Source organism: Sciurus carolinensis, chromosome 10 (assembly GCF_902686445.1).
Source record: "Sciurus carolinensis chromosome 10, mSciCar1.2, whole genome shotgun sequence".
Taxonomy (NCBI): Eukaryota; Metazoa; Chordata; class Mammalia; order Rodentia; family Sciuridae; genus Sciurus; species Sciurus carolinensis.
Window position 1 is genome coordinate 140,422,993 of NC_062222.1, and position 25,023 is coordinate 140,448,015.

The 25,023-nt window shown below is 62.3% G+C and overlaps 2 protein-coding genes across 27 annotated transcripts; one reads left to right on the forward strand and one right to left on the reverse strand.

The window, feature by feature from the left end:
- On the reverse strand, window positions 1-19,335 carry Idua (alpha-L-iduronidase). Of its 18 annotated transcripts, XR_007110445.1 has the most exons (20): window positions 17,990-18,140; window positions 11,717-11,872; window positions 10,021-11,624; window positions 9,883-9,937; window positions 9,075-9,415; window positions 8,688-8,772; window positions 8,174-8,262; window positions 7,942-8,049; window positions 7,709-7,804; window positions 7,419-7,621; window positions 7,171-7,350; window positions 6,867-7,083; window positions 6,307-6,519; window positions 6,116-6,237; window positions 5,915-6,040; window positions 5,762-5,838; window positions 5,224-5,324; window positions 4,512-5,086; window positions 1,839-2,033; window positions 1-229 (listed from the first exon to the last, which is right to left on the reverse strand). XR_007110445.1 is itself a non-coding variant. In XM_047565757.1 (15 exons), the coding sequence occupies exons 1-14, from the start codon at window positions 18,928-18,930 to the stop codon at window positions 4,980-4,982; spliced, it is 1,929 nt and encodes a 642-aa protein (XP_047421713.1). In that variant the 5' UTR covers window positions 18,931-19,335; the 3' UTR covers window positions 1-164; window positions 4,964-4,979. The 18 variants fall into 18 exon arrangements, 2 of the variants coding, with proteins under 2 accessions (XP_047421713.1, XP_047421712.1); XR_007110443.1 differs by having other exon boundaries at window positions 9,075-9,412; window positions 9,883-11,624; XR_007110446.1 differs by having other exon boundaries at window positions 8,174-8,259; window positions 9,883-11,624.
- Window positions 9,900-21,233, forward strand: Slc26a1 (solute carrier family 26 member 1). 9 transcript variants are annotated; one of them, XM_047565747.1, is made up of 5 exons: window positions 9,959-10,371; window positions 11,070-11,163; window positions 12,873-13,002; window positions 14,247-14,865; window positions 15,520-21,233. In XM_047565747.1, exons 4-5 carry the CDS (start codon window positions 14,275-14,277, stop codon window positions 17,041-17,043), a joined length of 2,115 nt encoding a protein of 704 aa, XP_047421703.1. In that variant the 5' UTR covers window positions 9,959-10,371; window positions 11,070-11,163; window positions 12,873-13,002; window positions 14,247-14,274; the 3' UTR covers window positions 17,044-21,233. The 9 variants fall into 9 exon arrangements, with proteins under 9 accessions (XP_047421708.1, XP_047421707.1, XP_047421703.1 ...); XM_047565750.1 differs by lacking the exon at window positions 12,873-13,002 and having other exon boundaries at window positions 10,009-10,072; window positions 10,174-10,371; XM_047565746.1 differs by lacking the exon at window positions 9,959-10,371 and adding an exon at window positions 10,533-10,679.
- Window positions 21,234-25,023: the final 3,790 nt, after the last annotated feature.

The window sequence follows — 25,023 nt, forward strand, 5'->3', positions numbered from 1 at the left end:
TGTCGTGAACAGAGACGTGAAATGCTTTTATTGCAATTAATCCAGTGCAACGGTGGAAAAAGGAAACCACGTGGTGGTTGAGCAGGGGTGTCCAGGGCTGCAGGTTGATCGAACATCTGAAAATCCACCCGCACAGCCGACCACGTGACAGTTGTTTCCGAGATCTCAGCGACGACGCAGTAAAAGAATAAAAAAGAACACAACACTTCCTCAACCTGGCAGAAGGCATCTACCAAAAAGAAAATTAAGAATGCATCCGACGTCACATGGGAGCGTGGACACTGGCCCTCCCCATGGACATCAGCAGCCCTGGCACTCGCCTCCTGGCCAGTGCAGGGAGTGCAGAGGAAGAACACGGGGCCCACATGGAGAGGACAGGCGATGAGCCCTGCTTGTAAATGCCAAGGCCAACTATGCAGAAAACTACGGAGTCTAAGAGGAGGCACCCGGACTCACGAGCTGCAGCAGGTGCCAGGACGCTGCGTCCTCCCAGAATGCCGCCCGAGGGCCAGCAGCAAGCAACGCTCAGGCAAGGCTGGGGAGCGTGAGTCTGCAGGCTCTTGAGAGGTGACCCGCCCTTCCACCCAGCGTTCACCCCAGAAGCCAAGGTGCAGGGCCACACCAAGATGGGCAGCGACGCACAGTGCCCCTGCACATGCCGTGCCCAAGCGGGAGACAGCCCCCGTGGGATGAGTTGAGGAGGAGACATGGGGAGGGCACTCTGCAGCAGGAAGCAGGCCCAGCAGGGCTCCCTGAGTGGGCCATCCAGCCTCCAGAACAGGCAGTGTGCATGCCTGTTTGTGGAGCCTGTGCTGCTGTTTTGACAGCCGGGCTGACCAGGACAGGGCCCTCTGGTCAGTCTTCCCCACAGGGCCCATGGGGCCGTGTATGTGACACCAGACCTGCCTTGTGACTGGTCAGGATGTGTCCTAGTTCCCGGGCAGGGCTACTGGACAGGACAGCAGGCTGAGCAGACCTTACCAGCTCTGGGCTCAGCCCCCAGCCCTGGAAGACACACATCCTGGCCTGAGCCGAATCTCTGCTGAGGCCAGACAGGACACTGGTTTGGGGCTAATGGGTGGGCGTATCTTTCAGGTCTCCCACATGGAGAGTTCTGGCCTGCTAAGGCCTGTCCCCATCATGGCCATGGGCCAGGGTGCTGCCTGGGGTGTTTCCGCTACTCGGGGGTGATGGTCTGGGGAATGGACACCCCCATACAGCAGCCCAGGTGGTCGAGGCCCATTCTCCAGCCTCCATGACCCCACAGGCCCTGACCCTGGGGCCTGGAGCTCAGCTTTAGGATAGCAAATCCTCCAGGCCAGGCCAGGTACTAGGTGCCATGCAAGAGTGGGCAGTGAGAGGCCCCCAGGCCACAGGTACAAGTGCTGCCCACCAGTCCTGCTGCTGCCTTCCCCACTGGGCTGCTGCGGGGGATGTACACAGCCCAGCTGGGCCTCTGTGGAGTCTCTGGGAACATCTTACAGGTGTCTCCTTCTGTGTCTACCAGGTGGGAGGCTCTGACAGAAGGGGGAGGTTCTGACCTGGTGCTCAGTGCCTGGGGTCACTGTAGGAGGGCAGCTCAGGCCTGTCCTAGTGGCAATGTCCAAGCCAAGGGCCAAGGAAGAGGAAGATGTGCAGACCTCAGGCTGCACCCAGGCCCCCTGCAACCCTGAGGAGGGTGTGCCTCAGAGGGCTCCCCTGCAGGACGGCCATGTCCGGGTCAGACCCCACCCACAGCCCAGCCGGTCCCGTGAGCCATGGGGAGAGGCGGGCACACCCGCGCCGACTGTGCAGGGGACTGCCAGCCAGCTCAGCTCCTCCTGGCCCCTCCACTCAACTGGGCCTGGCGTCACAAGCACTGGGCGCAACCCAGGACCTCCAACGGGGGTCTCAGGCCAGGCGGCTCCTGGGTGAGAGGCCAGGGCCAACCTTGCAGGGGAACCAGCCTCAGAGTTACTGGTGGTGCTGGAGGAGAGTAGAGGTCCAGTGGCCCTGGCAACGGGAGAGCTCTAGAGGTGGGCTCCTCCTTCGCCCTGTAAAAGAGGAGGTGGAGTGGAGTGAGAAGTGGCAGCGCAGGACGGGACTCCAGGTCCGCTTCAGGTTTGACCCTGCTCACCTTGAGGGAAAGGGGGTCGCCCCAGGAAAGAGCTCGTCTGTGCCCAGGCGGCCATCTGAGAAGAGGGTGCCATCTCTCCTCGGCACCCCATCAGCATTCCTCTGTCCCCGACTGGCCCCCAGTGTGGCCAAGAAGGTGGGGGGAGAGGAGGTGGGTACAAGCCTCACCGCTCTCAGAGCCTGGAGCTTGTGGTGATCTGTGGGCGGAGGGCCAGCGGCCTCACCACCCAAGCAGGCACGGGTCTCTGGACTGTGCTGACCTGAGCACCTGGAATAGCAAATGGGCAGGAGCCCAGAACCCTACCCTGCAGGACCTCTGCTCATGCCCCAGGACCAGCAGCACCCCGGGCCTGACGGAAACACCAGCCCCCAACACAGGGGCCGAGTCAGCCTGCACTCGAGTAAGGACACCAGCATTTCCAGAGTGACATGCCCCCAGGGGCTGTGGCTTAGAGACCATGGGAGACACCAGAGGTCCCTGGACATGACCGGTGGCAGCACAGTGCTGCTGGGACACATGCATGCGTGGCCCTGAGGCCTCCTGTCCAAGTGGATCCAGGACCTGGTGCCCAGGTGGAGGGAGCCAGGTCCCCGTGAAGAGGACCTGGACGTTTTCCAGGTGACTGCCTGGGAAGACCCAGGGTCTGAACCACTCCAAACCCTCCCAGAGACCACGTGACCTGCTGGTCCGAGTGGGGCAGGGCATCCGCAGCAGCCCCGTTGGCCTGTCTGGAGCCTGTGGGTTCTGCGGACCCTCCTGCAGGCCCTTCGCTGATCCAGGGAGCCCCTGGCCTGCCAGCCTAAGGGGCGATGCCTCCTAGCCAGCCTGTCTGGGAAGCGAAGCAGCCTGCCTCGCGGGCAGATGCTCTTTTCTCTCCCCAGCCAGAGGCAACGTGAGTGGCAGGCTCATCCCACACTCCCGAGGCCTCCGTGCCCCTCTCCTGCCAAGTGCACCCAGCGGGGTCTTGATTATGCTAGCTGGTGGTGGGCACGTGCCCTCCCCACCTCAGTGAGACACGTTTCCTGCAGGCTGGGCGCTCCAGGGCCCTCTGCCAGCATCCAGCAGCCTGGGAAATGCTGACATAGCCCGTTTAAAGTGAGCCGCGCCTGGGCCTGCTCCGCCCATCTCCTGGAGGCAAGGCCTGCCGAGCTCTGGGTCTGGGTGCAGCTCTGCACCCATTTCAGCATCCACCCTCACCACCTCCTGGACAACTAGTTCCGTTGGCAGGAAAAGGCTCCGCAGGCCCAGTCTGGGACACTGCTGGACAGGAGGCCTTCAGACCAACATGGCCAGCAGCACTGAGAACTGCAACCCAGAACCTGCCCCCGATGCAGGCCACTTCCTCCTGTCACACCAAGTCCCACTGAAGAGCAGCTCTGGATCTGCCCTGAGCCCTGGTGAAGCTCCGATGCCAGTCACCAGCAGGCCGCAGGGCGGCGAGAGCCCAGGGCATGCCTGTCCACTGTGCTGGGCCACGTGCATGTGCAAGCCGACCCTGTGGACCCACCAAACCACCCCTTGTGAAAGGCCACTCTCCCCAGGCAGCCCAGGCTTCACACAGCTCCCCACTGCTGGAGAGAAGAGATGCGGCAGAAGTGGTTCACAGAGGTGTGTGTGCAGCAGGCCACCCGGAAGGGGACAACAGCTGTGTCCCAGTCCACGGGAGGTGGGCCCTGGGAAAGGGCAGGGGTCAAGGCAGCACACCCAGCTCAAGCTTGGCTCTCCATCAGCAGCACCCACAAGGCTGGGTGTTGGCCAGACCCAGAGAGGAAGGGGGCTGGCACCCAGGTCTGGGGAGACAGTGTAGGGGCTGTGCCCTCAGAAACGCCCATGTTTGTCCCAAGGGCATCTGCTCCCTGTGGCTCTCACAAACAGGGTGCCAGATACCAACCACTGGCCATGGCAGCAGGGACGGCATGGACAGCCCTGGCTCCTGGCACAGCTTGAAGCCTAAGCCCCGAAGCAAGGAAGGCTGGAGGGTGGGGACAGCGATCCCAGGGAGGGCATCCCTGTGGACGGTGACCTGGCCCCATGGAAGCGAGCACTGCAGAGGCCTCTGTCAGCCAGGACACAGCTCGGCACTTAGCAGGGCACAAAGAGCAGAGAAGCTGAGATGCTGTCCCCAGCCGCAGGACAACCCCAGAGAACACCCTGGTTCCCATGCCTCTGTCCTTGACTGAGGACAGCTGGCTTGGTCAAGGACAGTTGTAGTGGGCACTGGAGAGAGGGAAGCGGGCTGGGGCCACGTCCCTAGGTGGGGCTCTCTGGTCCTGGACTGGCAGCCTTCCCTCCCACCCTTCTGTCTGGACCTGTTGGTGCCCCACTGCTTGGCACCGTCCCTGTGGCTTCCCTGCCCCCTGCCTGCCTCTCTGCGAGGCCACCAAAGTGTCCTCACTTGTTTCTTCCTGGGCCCAGATGACCTGGGGAGGTGGAGACAGCAGTCTTTCCTGTTGCTGACCACAGTCTGGGATGGGCAAGGGTGCCGTCCCACCCTCTGCCACAGCTGCTCAGAGGAGGAAGAGGAACGCTGGGAGCTGCGTCCCCAGGGGGTGCCAGGGACCCCTGGTGGGCAGGTCAGCCTGGGCTCCCAGCCTCACCCGCAGCTTCCACCCAGGCGGGAGGGGTGTCCTCACTGGGAGGGAGGCCGGCAAAGGCCAGGCTCAGCTCCTCACAGCCCCATCTCCTCCCAGTGCCGTTCCACATCCACCCAGCGTCCGTCCAGAAGCTGACCCCGACACGCCATGTAGGAAGCCTCTTTAAACTGAGGGTGGGGGACCAAAGGAGCTGGCAGGCAACAGGCGGCCAGCAGCAGGCCAGCCATCTTGGCTCCTGGCTGCTCTGGCTCACCAGGTTCGTGGGTCCCTCAGGAGGCAGGGCCCTCCAGGTACAGCACCGGGTCTGAGAAGGGGCCTGGCCGGGCCCAGTAGTCCAGTGCTCGTACGCGGTAGGAGCCAGAGACAACTGCTGTGTCTGTGGACACAAGGGCACGTGTGTTCTCCAGCCTGTTCCACCTGAACCGCCTGAGTCCGCCAGCCCCCACCCCAACCCCGCCAGTGCTGTGCTGGGACCCAGGGCGGTGGGCAGTGGGCAGCAGGTGGTGGGTGTACCTGGGCTGAACACAAAGAGGTTAAAGGTGGACGGCCTCCTGCTGACTGGGGCGTACACCTCACCGTTGGGGGAGAACTGGATCTCATACGTCCACAGGCACCTGGGGAGGTCCGGTGAGGGGTGAGGCTGGGGTCAAAGCTGGGGTCAGGGTGGCCCCTGAAGGTCTGGGTGGGCAGGGGAGGGGTGACCACAGTCTTATTCCCTGCAGCCCCCTATTCTCCTGAGGTCCAGCGTCCCTGGGCAGTCTTCCTGCAATGACAGGCCACAGTGGCTGAGGGGAGGGGACAGCAGCCCAGCTACACTTCCAGTGTCCCCTGCAGGTGCCTGGACAGCACTCCAGTGCAGGTGGGCAGTCAAGGTGGATGTGTGCAGGTATGTCATGAGGGATGGGGCCTGCAGAAGAGCACAGGGCAGGCCAGAGGAGGGGCAGTGGAGGGACAGGGGAGCTCGGCAGGGGCTGCGGCCAGAGAGCCGCGGGGGAGCCCAGGTGGGCCTCTGCCGCTGGACGCGGGGAGGGGCCGGGCCCCACTCACGCACTTGGAGCCCACACGCTCATCCGACCAGACCAGAGCCAGCTGCCCTCGGGTCAGGGGCAGAACACGGAGGCGGGTGACCTGCAGGGAGGGAGGGGCCGTGGCAGGGTGTGGTGCGGAGTGAGGGCAGCGACGGCGGGGCAGGGGCGCCTCTTGCCTGGCCGGGGGGCTTCTCCGGGCGCGCGCACACGTGCACCAGCAGGAGCGAGGGTAGCGCGAGCTCAGGGTGCAGCGTCAGGCGGCTGCCGCCCGGAAATGGGCGTGGCGCGGCGGCCACCGGGTCCTGGGGAGGACAGAGGGGCCCGGGTGAGCGCGGCCCCCTGACGGCGGGTCCCCGCCTCACCCAGGGCCCACCAACCTCAGCCAAGCGCATGCGTCGGAACTGCTCCGCGGAGGGGAAGACCGGCCGGCCGGCCCGCTGCCACTCGCGGTGGGGGCTGCAGAGCCGGTTGTCCAGGTAGTACGTGACGTAGACGCGCCCTGCAGGCGGGGCGCGGCTCAGCTCGCCAGGCCCGCCCCTCCGGCTCGCCCTCCCGGGTTGCCGCTCACCTGGGCCCGGAGGCACCCCGGACAGGCGCAGTGTCACGGGGATGCTGCGGTTGGGGTGGGCGCGGGTGTCATCGCTTGCATAGACCAGCACGGTGGCACGCCAGGCGTCAACGGGGCCCTTGGGGCGGTGGGCGCTGGCCAGGACGCCCACTGTGTGGTTGCTGTCCAACACCACCCTCTCCCGGGACACCTCTGCCCAGAGCTGCTCTCCATCTACAGGGCCCAGGGTGGGGATGTGGGGCTGTCACCACAAGGGGTGGCCGGCCCTCGCCTGCGCCTGCCTTCCCACCACGTGCTCCCCCTCCTCTTGCTGTCCTCATACCTCTCAGCCAGAGCCACAGGGGTAGGGGAGGGCATTTAAGAGGACTAAGCCCCAAGAAATAGGCACAGCAGGAAGTGTGCTTCCCCTGCCTCAGGGAAGACATCCCTGACTAGGTGAAGCCTGGGTCAGGGTGCTCAGGGCCTTCTGTGGTCCTCACCCATCTCCAAGGGAACATGCCAGGGCAAGGTCCGTTAGCAGCCTGACACAGTGCACACAGGAGCAACGAGGAACAGCCTACCCAGCAGGGCCAGCAGCCCCATGGCTGTGAGAACCGGCTTGCGCAGCAGCTGCACGTGGGGCGGATGGGTGTTGTTGACCTGGAAGCGGGCGGTCAGCGTGCGCTGGGAGAAGGGGTGAGGGTGGTAACTCAGGAAGGCGTTATCATTGCTCAGGAGAGCGTAGTGGAGGGAGGAGCTGGTGTTGGCGACCAGCAGGTTCTGGTGCTGAGCGATCACCTGCGGGGTCCGGACAGGGGACCTTGGTGGAAGGCCACCGGCGCCCCGGGTGGGCTGGCCAGGGCCTCAGCAGGCTGGGGTGCCCACCTTCACCACCATGGCTGCGTAGGTGCCGTCTGTCCTCCACGGCTGTGGCTGAGACCAACCCACCAGCGGGTCGGCCTCGTCGTTATAGATGGGGGTGTCCTTGAACTTGGGGAAGAGCTGCTGTATCTGCTGCACAGTGGCCACCTCTTGCTCCAGGATGCCGATGGAGCTGCCCCCACCCTGCCAGAGCACAGGCCTCAGCCCCTGCAGCCGGGTGGCCGAGGGCGGGCCGGGCGGGCGGCACGCACCTTCTTGTGCAGGGAGATGTAGTCCAGGCGCACGCCCACCTCACCCGTGAAGAAGTTGGTGCCCTTGGCACAGTGTTCCAGGAGGCTCCAGCACAGCGGGGACCCTGGCGGTGGGTGGAAGGAATCCCCGGGGCCACCCAGCCGCAGGGCCGGGCTGGCGTCCCGCAGGCCCTCAGAGCAGGCGTCATAGTAGTTCAGGAAGCCTGGAGCCCGGGGCCCGGGGGTCAGGAGGATCTGCGGGCACGGGCCCCAACCCTCCCTGCATGGCGGGACCCCAGCCGGCCACCCACCTTGAGTGGTCATGGACACGTTGTCGAAGTCCCTGTGGTCGGGCTCGTTCCACGTCTCGAAGTTCCACTTGGAAACGTGTGCTAGTCCGTAGCGGCCTGCAGAGCGTCCCTGCTGCCACACGCTGCACCCGGTCCCAGGAGCACCAGTGCCCCCCTCCCAGGGCTGCCGGGTTGGAGGGCTGGCTGGTGACGGGGAGGGAAAGCCCAGGGCCCAGGACTTGCCCCCCACACACCGATGTATCTTCTGGCCAGGAGGGACACCAGGTCCCTCCACTTGGCCACCTGCAGCTTGTCCTCAAAGTCCGTGAAGCGTCCAGAAGGGCTTCCCATCAGCTCAAAGCCTGTGGCACAGAGGGTAGCTGCCCCACTGCCCAGTGCCAGCAGCCCCCCAGTACCAAGTCCAGCCCTGAGCCCACCACTGCCAGGGAGGACCAGGGCGTCCGAGGGGATGTGGTCCCTGCTCACCAGGCAGGAGCTGGTTCTCTCGGAGGAGGTCCAAGTACCCGTCCAGGTGGGTGAAGTTGTAGCTCAGGCCCTGCTCAATCGACCCCCTGCTGAAGGACAGTCAGTGCTGGGGACGGCAGTGTGTCTGGCAGCCTGAGCTGAACCACAGCCACACTCAGGCAGGTAGGGAGCTTGTAGGACGCCATGTTGAACGGGTCCAGGTTCCCACGGCCTTTCCCTTTGGAAAGCCAACACTGTGGAAGCCTGTCAGTCACCCACAGCCTAGTATGAACTAGTGCCTTTATATGGCCCCCCCATGCCCAAGCCTTTCCGGGATAGAAGCCTTGGGATGGAGGGACAGGCAGGTCCTGCAGGAGGCGTTCCACGGGATTGTGGGGAGGGTACCCTGAAGATGGCTGGCCTGGGAGCAGGGGCTGTGGTACAGGAGCCAGGCAGAGCCCAGCAGGCACTCTACCCTGGTTCTCTGCACCTCCCGGAGGCCAGGGCCCCAAATCTGGCCTAATGGCACCCTCACCGTCCTTCCATACTCCCAAGAGGTGATAGGAATGTGCAGGCCAGGAAGGTGAAGGATCTTCCCACATGCTCGTCCAGACCAATTCCTACGGAGATCAGGTTCCAAGAGGCATGGGTGTCCTCAGACATCCATGTGGATCTTTATAGACCGTCAGATGTTTGGTGGAGGGAATGTGGTGGGGGTGGGAGCGAAGGGGGCAAAGGGTCAGGAGAGAGGACCTCTCAGAGAGTACCATCAAAGGCCTGCCAAGTGGGGGGACAGTGATGAACAGACATGCAAAGGGCCTGAGGCAGGAGTGAGCTCATGGCAGGGGCCCAGGCAGAATAAACGAGGTATACATTTGGGGGTCTTGTGAGGGTGGGGCATTGACAGAGTGAAATGAGAGACCTTTCAGAGTTCTGAGCAGAGCATCACAGTGACATTTTGGAAAGGTCCCTGTCCCTGTGGCAGTCAGTTGGAGTCAGAGCAGGAGCCAGAAGACTGGCTGGAGGGCTGCAGTGGGCTCCCAGCAAGAGCAGCGGTGCCCAGCTGGGCAGTGGCTGGGAGGCCATCGGAAGGGGCTGGCGCTGAGGGGTTTCTGGGGTTCCTGACAGCAGCTCCAGTGGCTGGACCAGCAGGGGAGCCTGCAGGACAACTGGCATGGGTTGGTGGTGTGATACTGGCCAGCTGAGGGTGGTCTAGTTGAGGACGCTGGTGCTCGGGGGCTCTGGAGCCCAGGTGAGGGCCTGCTGGTGAGAAGCAGGTGAGCCAGTCAGGGTCTGACACTGCCCAGCTGGGGCACCATCACCCCCACTGGGAGTCCACTGCAGCCCTACGGCCAAGGCCCGAGGGTCAGGGTTAGGTCCAAGGACATGTGCCCCCAGAGGGCGTTTGTGAGGGATGGAGGCAGGCGCAGGGTCACCATGGCAGGCAGTGGACTGGCCACAGCCAGAAGTCAGGGCTTAGTGATGACCCCATCCCAGCAGGCTGGGACAGCACACCTCCCTCAGAGTCCCACCTGCCTCCCTCTCTCCTCCTGCACAGTCAAGCAGGGCCTGGCTGGAGTCCTTGTCCATAGGCCCAGTTCCTGCAGCTCCCTCTGGATGACCCCTCTCCCCAGAGGCTGGGAGGCAGGGCAGAGGCCCACTCCACCTCCACCCCCACCTCAGCCTCTCATACAAAGGTCATACTCAGTAGCAAATAAATAAAACCTTACATGCACTTGGATAAAGATTAAATGAGTGGTCTGACAGCTGCCGGATTCCAAAGTCCTGCAGGTAATGGGGTGGGGACAGTTGTAGGCTCCCCGTTTTCTCTACAGGTCCCAAAGGCAGTAACTCCACACAGTACCCACTCCAGTGCGGTGCGTGTACTGGTTTGGAGAGGAAGCCCCGCATCAGCGGAGGGTCGGTCTCCCTCCACTTGGCCCCCACTGGGACAGGGATTCTGGAGGCGCGGAGCGGGAGGGAGCTGGGCGGATGGCAAGTCCTCCAAAACTCCCCTGCAGAGCGGCCTGATCAGAGAGGCAGACAGGGCACCGCCGCGGGGAAGCGAGAGGCCCCTTCCACCCGCCCAGGCCGGCCAGGCCCCGCGGGGCACCGGCCGGGCCTCACAGGGGCCCATTCACCGCGCTGGTACCGACGGGCCGCCCCCCGGCCCCGGCCCGAGCGCGAGCGCCGCTAGGACCCAGCCGCTGCCGCGCCGGGTGAGTGCACGCGGCTGGGCGAGGCGCCGGCGGGCCCAGGGCAGAAGCGGGGTGCGGGTGGACCTCTAGGGGTGCGCGAGCTGACGGGGATGGCGGGGGCGCGCGTGCACTGGGGCATGCGCACGGCGGGGTGGGCGGGCCCGGCCGCGCGTGGGGGGGCTGCCCAGACCCGTAGGGTGCGCGGCCGGGACGCGCTTGCAGGCCGTGCGTGCAGGGGGTCCACGCGGGCACCGAGGCGCGGGGCCGGGGAATGGGCGAATCGGCCGCGCCTGCACGAGGGTGTGGCGGCAGCGTGGGAGACGCGCGAGGTGGGGCCCGGGGCGCGGGTAGCGGGGTGACTGGCGGGGCCGGGCGGCTCGCAGCGAGGAAGGCGGGACAGAGGCCGCGCGAGCTCGGAGGCGGGGGTCTTCCGGGCCGGGAGCGCGCTTAAAGGCGATTTAAAGATAAAACGAGGGAAATCACGGGGCAGCACAGGACTAACAGGCGTGCGGGCCGGAGCAGGTCCTGGCGAGCTGAAGGCGCCAGGCCTCAAGTCGCTGCCCCGCTGCCTGGAGTGGGCCACGCACAGATGGACGGAACCTGCGGCTCAGTGGGCGCACTGGGGATGGGGAGTGGGCCCAGCGACCTCAGTGCCAGAGAACCCGCAGCTGGGCGCCAGGGGAGCCTAAGTCCCAAGGGTCCTACAATTCTCTCGCCAGGTGGGTGATCACAGCTGCATCTCACCTGCGGAGGTACCCAGACCAGGCAGGGCAGGGCGAGAGGACGGATCCCTGCCACCCAGACCACAGAGGGGTAAGGGGCTGCCCCTACACTGTTCTGTACTGCCCAGGTGATGCCCCACCTTGCCCCGCACCGGCACCTATCTGCAGGTTCGCTTGCTTTGTGGACCCAGGATCCATCCTGCCAACGCCAGGGAGACCCCAGGAGAGTGACTCAGCCCTGCTGGTCTCCTAGGTAGTTTTTAACTGCTCCTCCACGGGCACTGGGCAGATTGTGGTTTTATGATGCCCAGTAGCTGCCTTCTAGACAGCAGAAGGGCTCCTTATCCGCCCCAGAAGGCCCTCTGTGATTCACCCCACCACACCCATTAGGAAACAGCCTCCTCTAAGCCACAAATCACAACCGCTGGGCAGACAGTGGGCCCCTCAGGACTGGGGTCCAGGAGGAGGAGGTGGCCTAGGTCCTCAGAAGCCCAACTGAGCCAGGGCGATCCTGGGGTCCAGGGCAGGGCCCTCCAGAAGCAGTAGTCAGATCTGGGGAGGAAGGACAGAGCACGGGTGGGGGCTATGAGGACCAAGGTAAGGTGTCCATCCTGGCGGCCTCTTCCTGCTCTCTGGCCACTCACCCCATATTCCACACCCATTCTGTCCCCAGATGGGGCTGCTGGTCTTCCCTGGCCAGGCTCATGTCATCAGGAAGCAGAGAGGGCTTGCAGGAGGAAGTTTCAGGGTAGGTCCCAGTTAGGGGCTGCTCCCCACTCCAACTCTCACAGTCTCCTGTCCTGGGGGAATAGAACCCAGGGTCCCAGCTGGTTTGGCAAAGACCCCTGTTGACTCTAATCTCCCCGGGGAAAGAGAGGCAGAGCTGGTGGGGCCTCCAGGGGATAGCAGACTAGGCCAACTGGACCTTCCAGTACCCTCCCACAGTCTGGGGCCTCCCTGCAGGACGGGAGAGCACCCAGGCCCCTGCAGCCCCCAGAAGGGAGCAAGCCTCCTGACACATGACGCCGTCCCTGCAAGGCCACTCCTTTCCAGACGGGGCCTGGGGTTCTGAACATCACTTTAGAAACAACCACCCACCTGGGTTCCCTCACACTGGGCCACTCCCTAACCACTTGGCTTAATTCCTCCTAAGGGGCCACTTATCTTCAGATCAGCCCTGCAGAGCAGGCACTGTGGGTCCCACTCTGCTGCAGAGGAGAGGGTGAGGTGCCTGGGCATCAGGAGCCTGCCCACAGTCACACTCTGGGTGGGTCCAGGGCTGCCCCAGGACCTTGCTGGCAAGGGCGAGGAGGCACACCTGTCTGGATGTCCCCAGCCACACAGAACATGTGTGAGTGCCCACCCGCAGCTGGGCCTGCTCTCCTCACAGGGACCCAGGACAGAGGCTGGGGATATGGCCACACTGTGCCCCGTCGGCTGTTATGCCTCCCCCTGCTCCAGCTTGGGCCATGCCAGGCTCCAGCAGAATGGAGAAGATCCAGCATCTGGACAGGGGCCTAGCCTCCCCACCCCCAAGGAGGTGCCCGTGCTTGCCTCTGGCCAGGTGCTGGCACTGGACATCCTACTCCATCCAGGCACTTAGGCCCCCATCCCGCCCCTCTGGCAGGGCGGCTGCCCCAGGAGGGTGGGGGTTGCCCGAGGCCCCCACAACTGTAATTATGTGTGAGCCTCTGATTACAGTAGGACTCTTGGGATTAGCTCACTGGATTAGCACTCAGGTAACACTGGTTGGGGAAACCCATGACTCAGCTATCTTTGGGGTAAATAATTTAACTGCAGGCCCAGCACACACAGTGCTCCTCATAGGTCAGCCTCAGACCTGCTGTCCCAGAGGGCTCGGAGGTCCAGCCAGCCAGCAGGCCTCAGCCCCTCCATATCCCACAGGCCACCAAGCCTGTGGGCACCCCAGGTAAGAATCGTCCCTGCACCTGACCACCCTGCCATAGCAGAGGCCCTGGGCAGATAGGCAGGAGCAGAGAGGCTCGGCTCCCGCTATTTCCTTGAGACTCTGGGGCATGAGACAGGTGGCATTTACAGTTCTGGTTCTACCTGCCTGGACCCTAGGTCTGGGCATGAGCATCAGGATGCCAGAGACCCCTGTGCAGCAAGGTCTTGGGAGGAAGGGCTCACTGCTCTTGCTCTCTCTGAGAGCTGCGCGGCCTGCCAGGCTGGGACCACCACCCTGCTCTTCCCAGATGCCGCAGGTGCCTGTGCCCAGGGCCAGCGGTAAGCAGTGGTTCCACACAGAAGCCAGGGTGCCCTGGGTTCTGAGAGCCAGAGAGTATTTGCTTAAGATTGCCATGAAGGGGATTTTGAAAACACGTACTTTGGAGCCTGAAGCAGGACAGGCCCAAGGCCGCTCCTGTGGTCAGTGTGGCCTCTAAGCACCGCCCTCCACACCCAGTGTTCTCCCTCACCCAGACGGGTCAGGAGGTGCAGAGATGGCCAGGCCGGCTGTTTGCAGAGTGGCATGCTGGCTGGGTAGGGTCGGGCACTTAGGGTAAGGGTGCCTCATGTCCCAGAAAACCTGAGCAGGGGAGATGGACGCCAGTTGCCCCAACTCCGTCCCAACTGGCCTGGTGGGGCGCCTCTAAGCACTTTCTCTGCCACTGGGAGGGCGTGGGAGAGACAGGTGGGACAGGTGAAGACCTGGGTCCCTGGCGTCCATGAGGCCTTCTGCCCCAGTATTCAGTGGTGTCCACTGTAGAGTGGTGATGGTCTGGGTGTGGCGTGGGCTGCGGGGCTCCTCACCAAAGCATGGCGCCAGGGATGCAGACGGGGCAGCGGAGCCTGGGGCCTGAGGCCTGTGTGTGCAGGTGGAGACCCTTTCCCGCTCCCTTGGAGAGGGCCTTCAGGACACTTCAGGGTAGGTTTTAGGCAGGAACTGCGGAGCCCACGAGCCAGGCGAGCCTGGACAGGATGGGCAACTTCAGAGGTCATCCAGCTCACAGGAGGCATGTGACTTGTTGCCCTTGTGCTCACATCTCCCAGAAGCAGGGTCTGGGAGGCCAGGCCCAGCTCCCTCCACGCAGGGCCCTGCTGTTGGCAGGGCAGTCTCTGCCCTCTGCTGGGGTGGGCCGGCAGCCCCTGCTGGGTGCTGCCTCCTGGCTCCGGGGGGCCTGAGGCCCTGACCACGTCTGCTCTCCCTTGCAGGCTGGCCTGCAGTGCCAGGCTCTGCAGGATGGAGGCTTCGCCTGAGCCCCCGCCGCAGGGCCGGGGGCTGCTGCTGGTCCGACGGCAGCCCCCCGCGTCCAAGGGCCTGCTGGAGACGCTGAAGGCCAGGCTTTGGCGGAGCTGTACCTGCAGCGTGCCACGAGCCCAGGCGCTGGTGCAGGACCTGGTCCCTGCCACACGCTGGCTGCGTGAGTACCGTCCTCGGGAGGACCTGGCGGGTGACGTCATGTCGGGCTTGGTCATAGGCATCATCCTGGTGCCCCAGGCCATCGCCTACTCCCTGCTGGCCGGGTTGCAGCCCATCTACAGCCTCTACACGTCCTTCTTTGCCAACCTCATCTACTTCCTCATGGGCACCTCGCGCCATGTCAACGTGGGCATCTTCAGCCTCCTGTGCCTCATGGTGGGGCAGGTGGTGGACCGGGAGCTCCAGCTGGCTGGCTTCGACCCCTCCCAGGACAGCCTGAGGCCTGAGGCCAACAGCAGTGCCCTCAGCAGCCCCAACACCTCACTGGTGCTGGGGCCACAGGGCTGCGGGAGGGACTGCCACGCCATCCGTGTCGCCACGGCCCTCACGCTGGTGGCCGGGATCTATCAGGTGAGGAGCGGCTGCTCATGGCCGCATGGAAGGCAGGGCTGGCTGGCTCGGCTGCTCCTGCTCAGGGGCTTGCTGCCCACCACCACGGAGCGCCATGGGGAGGTATGGTCAGGCCAGAAGAGGTTCCCTCAGTTCGAGGCCAGGGCCTCATAGAGGGCAGAGCGAGGCCAGGGCAGAGTTGGGGCATGCGGGTGACCCATGCCTAGTACCTGAGGGGTTTTGGTTGTGGGACAGGAGGGGCATGGGCAGCTGAGTGGGACAGTGGGCCAAGCGTGGCTGTGGCTGAGACGGCGAGGCTGCAGCCCCCAGGGCCTCCTGGGCTTCTCGTTCCAGGTGGAACCCGGGGTGGGGACCCATGGCTTCCCCACACCCACTTGCTCCTGCCCAGGCTGTCTGCCCGGTCCCACCTGTGGCCCCTCACCTGCCTGTGAGGGAGCGGGCCGTGCCTATGCCACAGCCCCAACCCCTGAACAAGCCTGGTTCCAGCAGCAGAGGGTTAGAAGTGAGCAGCCACAGTCGCCTGCTGACACGCAGCACAGTGTGCCCAGGGTCTGCTGGACCATGGGGCCGTGGGAGGGTCCCCTTCTGGAGGTGAGCAGGTCAGGCCTGGTGCTCCCCCCATGGCCCTGCGTGCTGACTGCAGTCTATCCACAGGTCCTCATGGGCGTCCTCCGGCTGGGCTTCGTGTCCACCTACCTCTCGCAGCCCCTGCTGGACGGCTTCGCCATGGGGGCCTCCGTGACGATCCTGACCTCACAGCTCAGGCACATGCTGGGCGTGCGGGTCCCGCGGCACCAGGGCCCGGGCATGGTGCTCAGCACGTGGCTGAGCCTGCTGCGCAGCCTTGGGCAAGCCAACCTGTGTGATGTGGCTACCAGTGCCGTCTGCCTGGCAGTGCTTCTGGCCGCTAAGGAACTTTCTGACCGCCTCCGGCACCGCCTGAAGGTGCCGCTGCCCACAGAGCTGCTGGTCATCGTGGTGGCCACGCTCGTGTCCCACTTCGGGCAGCTCCACAGGCGCTTTGGCTCCAGCGTGGCAGGCGATATCCCCACTGGCTTCGTGGCCCCTCAGGTCCCGGACCCCAGGCTGATGCAGCGTGTGGCACTGGACGCAGTGTCCCTGGCCCTTGTGGGCTCGGCCTTCTCCATCTCACTGGCGGAGATGTTTGCCCGCAGCCATGGCTACTCCATCCGTGCCAACCAGGAGCTTCTGGCCGTGGGCTGCTGCAACGTGCTGCCTGCCTTCTTCCACTGCTTTGCCACCAGTGCCGCGCTCTCCAAGAGCCTGGTGAAGACAGCCACTGGCTGCCGGACACAGCTCTCCAGCGTGGTCAGTGCTGCTGTGGTGCTGCTGGTGCTGCTGGTGCTGGCCCCTCTGTTCTGGGACCTGCAGCGGAGTGTGCTGGCCTGCATCATCGTGGTCAGCCTGCGGGGAGCTCTGCGCAAGGTGAGGGACCTCCCACAGCTGTGGCGGCTGAGCCCCGTGGACGCGCTGGTGTGGGGGGCCACTGCAGCCACCTGCGTGCTAGTCACCACTGAGGCTGGGCTGCTGGCCGGGGTGCTCCTCTCGCTGCTCAGCCTGGCGGGACGCACGCAGCGCCCACGGGCAGCCCTGCTGGCCCGCATTGGGGACTCGGCCTTCTATGAGGACGCCACGGAGTTCGAGGGCCTCGTGCCTCAGCCTGGGGTGCGGGTGTTCCGCTTTGCGGGGCCACTCTATTATGCCAACAAGGACTTCTTCCTGCGGTCACTCTACAGCCTCACAGGGCTGGACGCGGGGCGCTCGGCTGCCAGGAGGAGGGAGCCAGGCTCAGAGGGGGCCGGTGGAGAGGGAGAGCCTGTCCACGGCAAGGCCCCGGGCTCGGTGAACAGCAGGGTCAGGCTAGTGCCCGCGGCTGCTGGCTTCCACACGGTGGTCATTGACTGCGCCCCGCTGCTGTTTCTGGACGTGGCTGGCATGGCCACGCTGCAGGACCTGCGCCGTGACTACCAGGCCCTGGGCGTCACCCTGCTTCTGGCCTGCTGCAGCCCCTCAGTGAGGGATGCCCTGAGGAGAGGAGGCTTCCTGGGTGAGGACCAGGGTCCTGAGGAGGAGCAGCTGTTCCCCAGCGTGCACAGTGCTGTGGAGGCCGCCCACGCCCGTCATGGGGAGCTCATGGTCGCTGACTCTGCCCTCTAGCAGGGCCAGGGACTGCCAGCGTCCACTCCCTCCCACAAGCCCAAGGGAGACACCCACAGCCATCACTGAGCTCCTGCTGCAGGAGCTGCCCAAGGGCTAGAGTCAGCCAAGCGTGAGACCTTGGGCCACCTCTGCCATGGAGAAGCCAGGGAACCTCACTTGAAAGGGAGGGTCAGCACTCTCAGACACACGAGAACCCCAAGTGCTCACCCAAAACATGTGCCCCACCCTGGTGCAGCACAGGCATGGCCCCTTGGGCCAGACTCAGAAAGGCCAGGCCCGGTCTGACATTCTGTGTCACTGTCTTATTTGAACAGAGTCCTGCAAATTATGTGGCCTCCAAGGTGTCAGAAGGCCACCCTATCCCTGGGCCTACCTGGCCCCTGCTCCCAGGAGGAGCTGAACCAAGGGCACCAGGGCCAGTGTCTGGAGGGCCACCACACCCAAGTGCTCCTTGCACTCCGTGCTCACCTCTGGGCAGGCCAGCTGGTCCAGTGTCAGGGACAAGGTGGATAAGCAACCTTGGCCCTCAGGGGCAGTGTCCCCACATAGCTCTGCCAGTGGCCACACAGACTGGAGCACCTGTCCTCACACACAGAGCCAGGTGCAGCAGATGCAGCCAGACACCAACCTCCATGGCGACCTCCAGGGTGAAGCCAGCTGTGCCCCTTCCAGGGACTCAGAGCCTCTGGGACACAGTGACCCCTGGGCTCCAGCACAGCCAGCCAGGATGTCCCCCTCCTGCCTTCCCCAGGGGAGGCGCTGACAGGAGCACTCTGGGGGCGACATGTCTCAGAGCAGCCCCAGCACCGTGCCCCACGCGGTCCCTCCCACCCCAGCCCTACACTTCTCCACAGTGGCTGGCGAGAGCAGGCCTGCCTCCTCGCTGCTTCTGTGAGGTGGGCTCTGGCCAGCAGCCCCCAGGTGCCTGCCCAGCAGCACCCACCTGGCAGTGACGAGGTCCAACAGCCAGTGTGTCCGGACTTGCTTGATGCCACCATGAGGGACGGCACCCACATAGGCGAGGTTGAGTTGCTGGTCCCAGCTGAGGTCGTACTGGGCAGCCTGGTCATGTGGCAGTGGGGGGCTGGGGACAGGACGGGAGTGCTGTGTTCATCCTGGGGAGGGGGCTCCAGTGGAGCCGCCTCCACACATCTGGCACCACTACCCAGGCAGTGAATAATAAAATGACCCCTCTACCAGGAATGCCCTGCGGCTGGTCCTCCTGGGTGGGAGCTCCCAAGAGACACTTGCCCTGCCAGACAGGGAAGGGTCTCAGCTCCCTAAGGAGGGCGCTGGTGACACAGACAGATGGGGGTCAGCTCCAGCACCCCTGGGCTGCCCTTTTTGGGAGTCAGGAAGAGGGAAGAGGGCATCCTGAGCCCACAGCCTAAGTGCCCGCCAGGGCGCTTCAGACTCCGGGGCCAAGGGAACGCTCAGGGCTGACCCCAGAGCTCCAGCCCAGGGGACACCCACTCAGTAAAACCCAGAACCCAAACTCGGCGAAGGAGGGGAAAGGAGGGAAGACGCCCCACCCCGAGTCACAGAGGAAGGGGCTTGGTCCTGGCTCCTGAGCCCCACGGCGTGGAGGGCAGCGAGCCCGAGTGTCCTCAGACGCGATCGGGGCCCCAGGGCAAGCTGGGCGGCCCGCTTCGGGCACAGCGAGCGTGTGCGCGGGCGCGGGCCTCCCGGGCCTCCCGGGCCTCCCGGGCCTCAGCCTCCGCGCGAGGTCGCTCACCAGAAGCCGGTGCTCCTCCAGAAGTGCCGCAGGGGCCGCAGCGCGCGGGCCGCGTCCACGCGCACCAGGTGCGGGGCCTCGGCCAGGGCGGCGGCCAGGGCGGCGGCCAGGAGCGCGAGCCGCGCGGCACGGCGGCGCAGGGGGCGCATGACCGCAGGCGCCGGACGCTCCGCTCCCGCAGGGCCCGCGGATCTGGCGGGCCGTTCGGCCGGCCGGGGGCGCCCACGTGACCGCCGCGGCGGGACAGAGGGCGGGGCCTCGCGGCCGGGCGGGGCGGCGGCTGGAGGCGCCGCTTCCTGCGCGCGGCGCGGGTCCCCTGTGTCCCCGCGGAGCCCGGCGTTGCGACCCCGCGTGGCTGCGAGGGCCGGGGACCCGACGCGGAAAGGCCTCGGGAGAGCGCGGGCCCGGTGCTGACGTCTCGGCAGTGCTCGACCGGCGGCCAGAGGCCCGGACTGCGCCAGCCGGTCACCGGGGGCTACCTGAGGAGGCCCCTTGCGAGGTGGGGGTCAGAAGGAGTCGGAAGGGCTCCTAGGGCTTTGGCGAGTGCCCTGTCGGTTTCCTGAAAAGGGGCTGTGGTGAGAGGAACAGGTGTGGCCCGAGGCGTGCCTTCTCTAAGGAGTCAGGTGGCCACTTCTCATGGACAGCTGATGACCAGCTGGGATGTCCTGGGGAGGCAGGGTCAGAGGTGTGTAACGACGTTTACAGTCCGAATTTTGGACACAGCCTGTAGAACACAGCAACCGGTAGCCAGCAGTCAAATTTCACAACAGGGCGAAGAGCCCCTTGCCTGCACCCCCTCTGCCACACAGCAGAAGCCGGTCCCTGCAGCCAGCCAAGGTCACCAGTTCTTCTGGAAGGTGCTTGTAAATCTTGGGTCATCAGCACGACTGTAAAGGGATGGGTGAAAGGACAGGGCAAAGCTGGTGTCAGGAAGGGGGAGCCTTCAGGGATGAGCACCGTGCACAGCTGAGACAGGCCTAGTGGGCCCAACGTCCCGAGAGCTTTCCTGGAGGCAGAGAAGCACCAAGAAGGTGGTGGAGACATGGAGAGCATGGAGGGTGACTGTCCTGGCAGAGTCCTGGGCAGATGTTAGTAGAGCTCGGCACCCATGCAGGCCTGTAGTCCAGTCACTTGGGAAACGGAGGCAAGATTGCAAGTTCCAGGCCAGCCTCAGCAACTTAGCAAGACTCTGTCTCAAAATAAAAAATAAAAAGGACTGAGGTGTAACTCAGTGGTAGAGCATCCCTGGGTTCAATCCCTAGTACTTGGAGGGTGGGAAGTTAAGCAGTAACTCATGCAAAACTCAAACCTATGGAGCGGAAAGCAGAAACAATAACAAGTGAATCTCACGGGGTCATATTGTAGCAGAACTGGCAGGCAAGAAAGATCACAGCAAGGGCTGGGGTTGTGGCTCAGGGGTGGAGCACTCGCCTAGCACGTGTGAGGCACTGGGCTCGATCGTCAGCACCAAGTAAAAATAAAAATAAATAAAGGTATTGTGTCCATCTACAACTAAAAAATACTTAAAAAGAAAGATCACAGCAAGATTTTAAGAGCTACCTGAAGAAAAGTTTCCATCACCTGCAGAGGAAGGGCCATTGACTAACAGCAGAGCAGGCAGCAGGGGCAGTGGGGAGCAGGAAGACAGGACGGGCTGCACCATGGTGAGAGAACAGTGACCCAGAACACAGGCCAGCGTGACCTCACGGGGGTGCCGGCTGATGCAGCTCGCCCACCCCCACTCCCACCAAGGTTCAGGAGCTGGGGGTCTGACCTCAGGTGGCCACGTTGGGAGGTGAGACCTTGCAGCCTGGGTCCCAGCTGCTGGAGTGCTGCCCTCCCCAGGGATTGTGGGACCCCAGCCTCTCTGGCTTCCTGTTTTGAGATGTGATCTCTCATTCCTGCACACAACTCTGCCATCTGCCAGGGGGCTCACACCAGAGCCAGTGTCCTGCTGCTCCACAGCCTCCACATCTTGTAGCTAAATAAACCTCTTTTCTTTATGAAGTTACCCAGCCTTGGGCATTTTGTTGTAATAACATGAAATAGACTAATTGGAGGGTTAAATCAATATACTTGCAGATGGAAGAACACTGGCAATCTCCCCAAGATGTCTATACTAAGGGAATTAAAAATTTTTTTTTTTACTGGGGTTTGAACCCAGGGCCACTCAACCACTGATCACATCCAGCACAGCAGCGACCTGAGAGTTGGAAGGTGGGATATTGCAGTTTAAAGTTGTGGAGACTTTTTATTTAGCAGGAGGAGGTTAAGATATTTTTAACACTGGATTCTCTTATGTTGAGATTGCAAGGGTTAGATGCCATGACTAGTCATTTAAAAGAGAAACAATGTATAAATTCCAAAACATCAAGGAAGGAAAATAAAATACAAAAAAAAAAAAAAAATTCTGAAAACCCTGTTAATTTAGAAAACTGAAAGACATGAAAGAGCAGGAAAGCCAAGAGGAAACTGACCACTCAGAAATGTTCTTAGAGGAGTAGCGGGTGAGTTCACTCCATCTGAACACCCCCAGAAAGCAGCTAACCCTTGTATGAAACATTTTAAAACAAACTTACAAGCATCAAAGAAGTGAGGTAGCAGCTGGGAATCCAGGTTAAACCCAAGTGGGCGGGTGGGAAGCCCGGACTTTAAAAAGCATATTGGGGATGGGGATGTGGCTCAGTGGTTAGCACTCCTGGGTTCAAAAGAAAAAAAAGAAAAGATAAGATAAGAGCAGATGCACCAAAATTAGTGGACCTGAGAGAAAAACGCACGACTTTTCTGTGAGTTGTTTTTCCCAACATGAAAATGTTGAAAAAAACCCACAAATACCTCAAGAAAACTTACTCAAAACTTATTGAATCACACAATTTAAATTGGTTGTTTTATTGAATGTAAGTCATATCTCAATAAAGCAGTCAAAAATATAATGGGCTGGTTTAACTGCAGTTTAGACTTAAAAAGAGGAAGAAACAGAAGACAAATGGCAGGTAAAATTCATTATGAAATAGAAAAATAATGGACGCTATGGAGCAAGCACAGGAGAAGATCCGAAGCGGGTTTCCCACCTGCAGACCGGAGGTAGAACAGGGTCAGGTCCAGGTCTGTGAGAACTTCTGTCTCCAGGAGAGCCCAGCAGGTGGCTTTGAAGGACTCACCACAGAACCAAGAGGGGCAGCCATGCACCAGGAGCCTGCACCAGGGGCTCCAGGAGGTGGGAGGAGCCAGGGCTGCCACAGTGGGGGCTCCGGGGACTGCCAGGGGGTGCCCGTTGACTCAGAGTAAAACTGGGAGCAAGGACTGTGCTGCCCGCAGAGCCCACAGAGGACAAAGGGGTGTGGGCTGGAGTGTCTGAGAGGAGAGGGGCCCGAGCGAGTCTCTTGGGGAGGTCCTGGGTGTCCTGTTTTGCCCATCCCTGGACATGTGTGCGTCTGGCCCCTGTGAAGGTGTGTGGCAGGGACGGCAGGTGTGGTCAGGCTGGGAGGGTGTGCCCTGTCCCCTCAGCAGAGCTGTCTGTGGCCAGGTGAGTGGTGGCCAGGAGGGCAGCTCCCGATAGCCATTGACCGGGTGGGTTCAGGGGTTTAACTCCACTGGAAGCTGGGCAGGGGCCCTGGGCTCTGGGGCCACAGCTGCAAGTGCAGTGACCACAGGAGGCACTTGAGCTTCCAGGTCAAAGAGCCAGTAGGATTGGGCTGTGCGCTCCCCTGGGACCTGCTTTATGTTCTTCCCACTCAGCCCGCGCTCTCTGCTTAGGCCTGTAGCTCCTGCCCTGGCCACCTGGGGGCAGGGTAGGGGCCACGGCTCATCTGGGGCCTCTTCGGTGCCAGCAGCCCCTCTCTTTTCTCTTTTTTCCTAAAGAGAACCTGACTCACATCTCTAGGGCAAGTCTCCCAGCTGCCCTGCTTGCATTTTCTGCGTGCCCTTGTTCCTGTGGTCTTGGTGCTCTGGCCTTGATCCTGGGTAGCCCTCACCCACCCCCAGGCTTGGCTAATGACTAGTCAGCAACTCAGCTCCCCTTCAATATGCAGACAGATTAGTCTGGAGCCACAGAGGCTCCTTTACCAGACCCCCACACCAAGCAGACTTGCCCTGCCCTGGGAACCGCAGGCCAGGAGCACAGAGGACTGCCCCACAGCCCAGCCCAGGGAAGTCCCACCTGCCCTCAGTGCACCTACCCTGCCTTACCCACTTCTTCCTGGGAAACCACAGTACAGGCCCTGGGCCTCCTTCCCTCCTGCCCTGGCCAATGCAGGGCATGGCATATGGTGTGCCCACCTTGGGAATGTGAGCTGCAGGTCTTCTAGGGCAGCTGTCTGTTTGTGTGCCTGGCCAGGCTGCTTAGCACCCACCTGGGATCACATCTTAGGATGTAGGTGCTGGCTGCTGGGTTTGAAGGTGGAGGCAGGCCAGCGGCACAGCTCTGGGAGCAGAAAGGGATGGGTGTGTTTGCCTCTGCAGGGAGCCAATCCCGCGGCACCTGCCTGAAGGAGGAAGCCAGCACAGGTGTGAAGCTGGTAAGGCACTGGTGAAGAGGAGCCAAGGTCCACCCTGGGTTCAATGCACGGAAGCCTCAGTCCACAGCCTCAGGACTCTGCAAGACTCACTAAGTCAGGCGATGGTGATGGGGTATAGCTCAGTGGTGGAGCACCATGTGTTCATTCCTGGTACCAAAATATAAAAATGCAAACATCTGACTTATTGTGATTTTTTCTCTTGTTCTGAATAAACATGCACATAATTTTGTAATGATTTATTTGCATTTTTCCCTGAGAGCCCCATTTGCTTCAGACCACCCACACCTGGATGGGCTCCAACAGCGAGCGTTCCACCCCAGTTGCCTCCTCCAGTACAGCAGTTGGGACACAGGCAGCTGCGTCAAAGCGGGGACCCAGTCCCACAACAGCCAGGTCAGTCCAGCTGGCTCTGAGATGTCAGACAGAAGCCTGTGGTGACCTCAGATGATGTGAGAACCAGAAGCCACCTCTTCAGGGGACAGGAGAACTTCCAGTCCCAGAGCTGTGGCGGACTGCCCTGACAGAACGTGTGGCCTGTGTGGTCACAGCTGGGCCTTACTCATAGATGCCGCATCTGCAAATTCAGATGGGCATTCAGATGGGTCTGTAACCCCCAAATCAATACTCACTGTGCTTCTCAGTCACTCAAGGACATGCTCAGAGCAACGAAAGACCTGAGCCACTGATCTGCAGCTCCTGCTGGGGTGGCACCAGTTCCCTTGCTGCTTGCTCAGCCCATACTGTGTCCTTTGTGCTGTCTTTTTATTATTTTATTTTATTTTGGTACAAGAATTGAACCCAGGACACTTAACCACTGAGCCACATCCCCAGCCCTTTTTCATGTTTTATTTAGAGACAGGATCTCCCTGAATTGCTTAGGGCCTCACTAAATTGCTGAGGCCAGCTTTGAACTCTCTCGGTCCTTCTGCCTCAGCCTTCCCAGGCACTGGGATTACAGGTGTGCACCATTGGGCCCAGCCTTTCTGCTGTCTTTTAGTGCCATGTTTTCTGCAAAATTGAGCTTCTGTTGGTGACAGAAATGGTCCCCAGTTCAGTGCTGGTGCTGTCTTACGTTCCCTAGCACAAGATGGTTGTGATGTGTCCTCCCAAGGAAAGACAAGTGTTAGGAGAGCTTCCGTCAGGCCTGCGAGACAGTGTCCCTGGGAATTTAAAGAACTGACTGTAGATGCACACTGCACAAGGCGTCCTAAAACAGAATCAGCAGGAGATGAGGGATGCCGCGTGAGTGCCACAGCTGTGGCCAGGCTGGTGACCCTGCCCAGGAGCGGTGGTGTGGCCTGCCCCAGTTCAGCTCCGCGGGGGCAGGTGGAGCAGAACTACTGCAGGAAACGAGCATTCCCTGCGACTGACAAGGAGCCACGTTCAGACTATGTCCAGAACTACAAGTCACAAGAACAAGAGGGATGTGCGACAGCCCATGAGAACTGCGGATGGCGGGCGGCCCTGGCAGGAGGAGCCCCCTTGCAGCAGGGGGAGTGGAAGCCGTCGGAGATTCCCTGCCCGTGGAGGTGCCAGCGCTGAAGAAGTGTGCAGGCGGGAATTCTTCTGCAGACCTGAGGGAGGCCTGACCTCCTTGTGGGAAAGGGATTGGCCTCATCTTCTAAAGGGAGCACAGCCTGTCCTACGACTCATGTTAGTCCACCGTGTGGATCTCTGAGCACATGGTATCCAAACACAAGGAGGATGCTCACAAAACCTTATTCA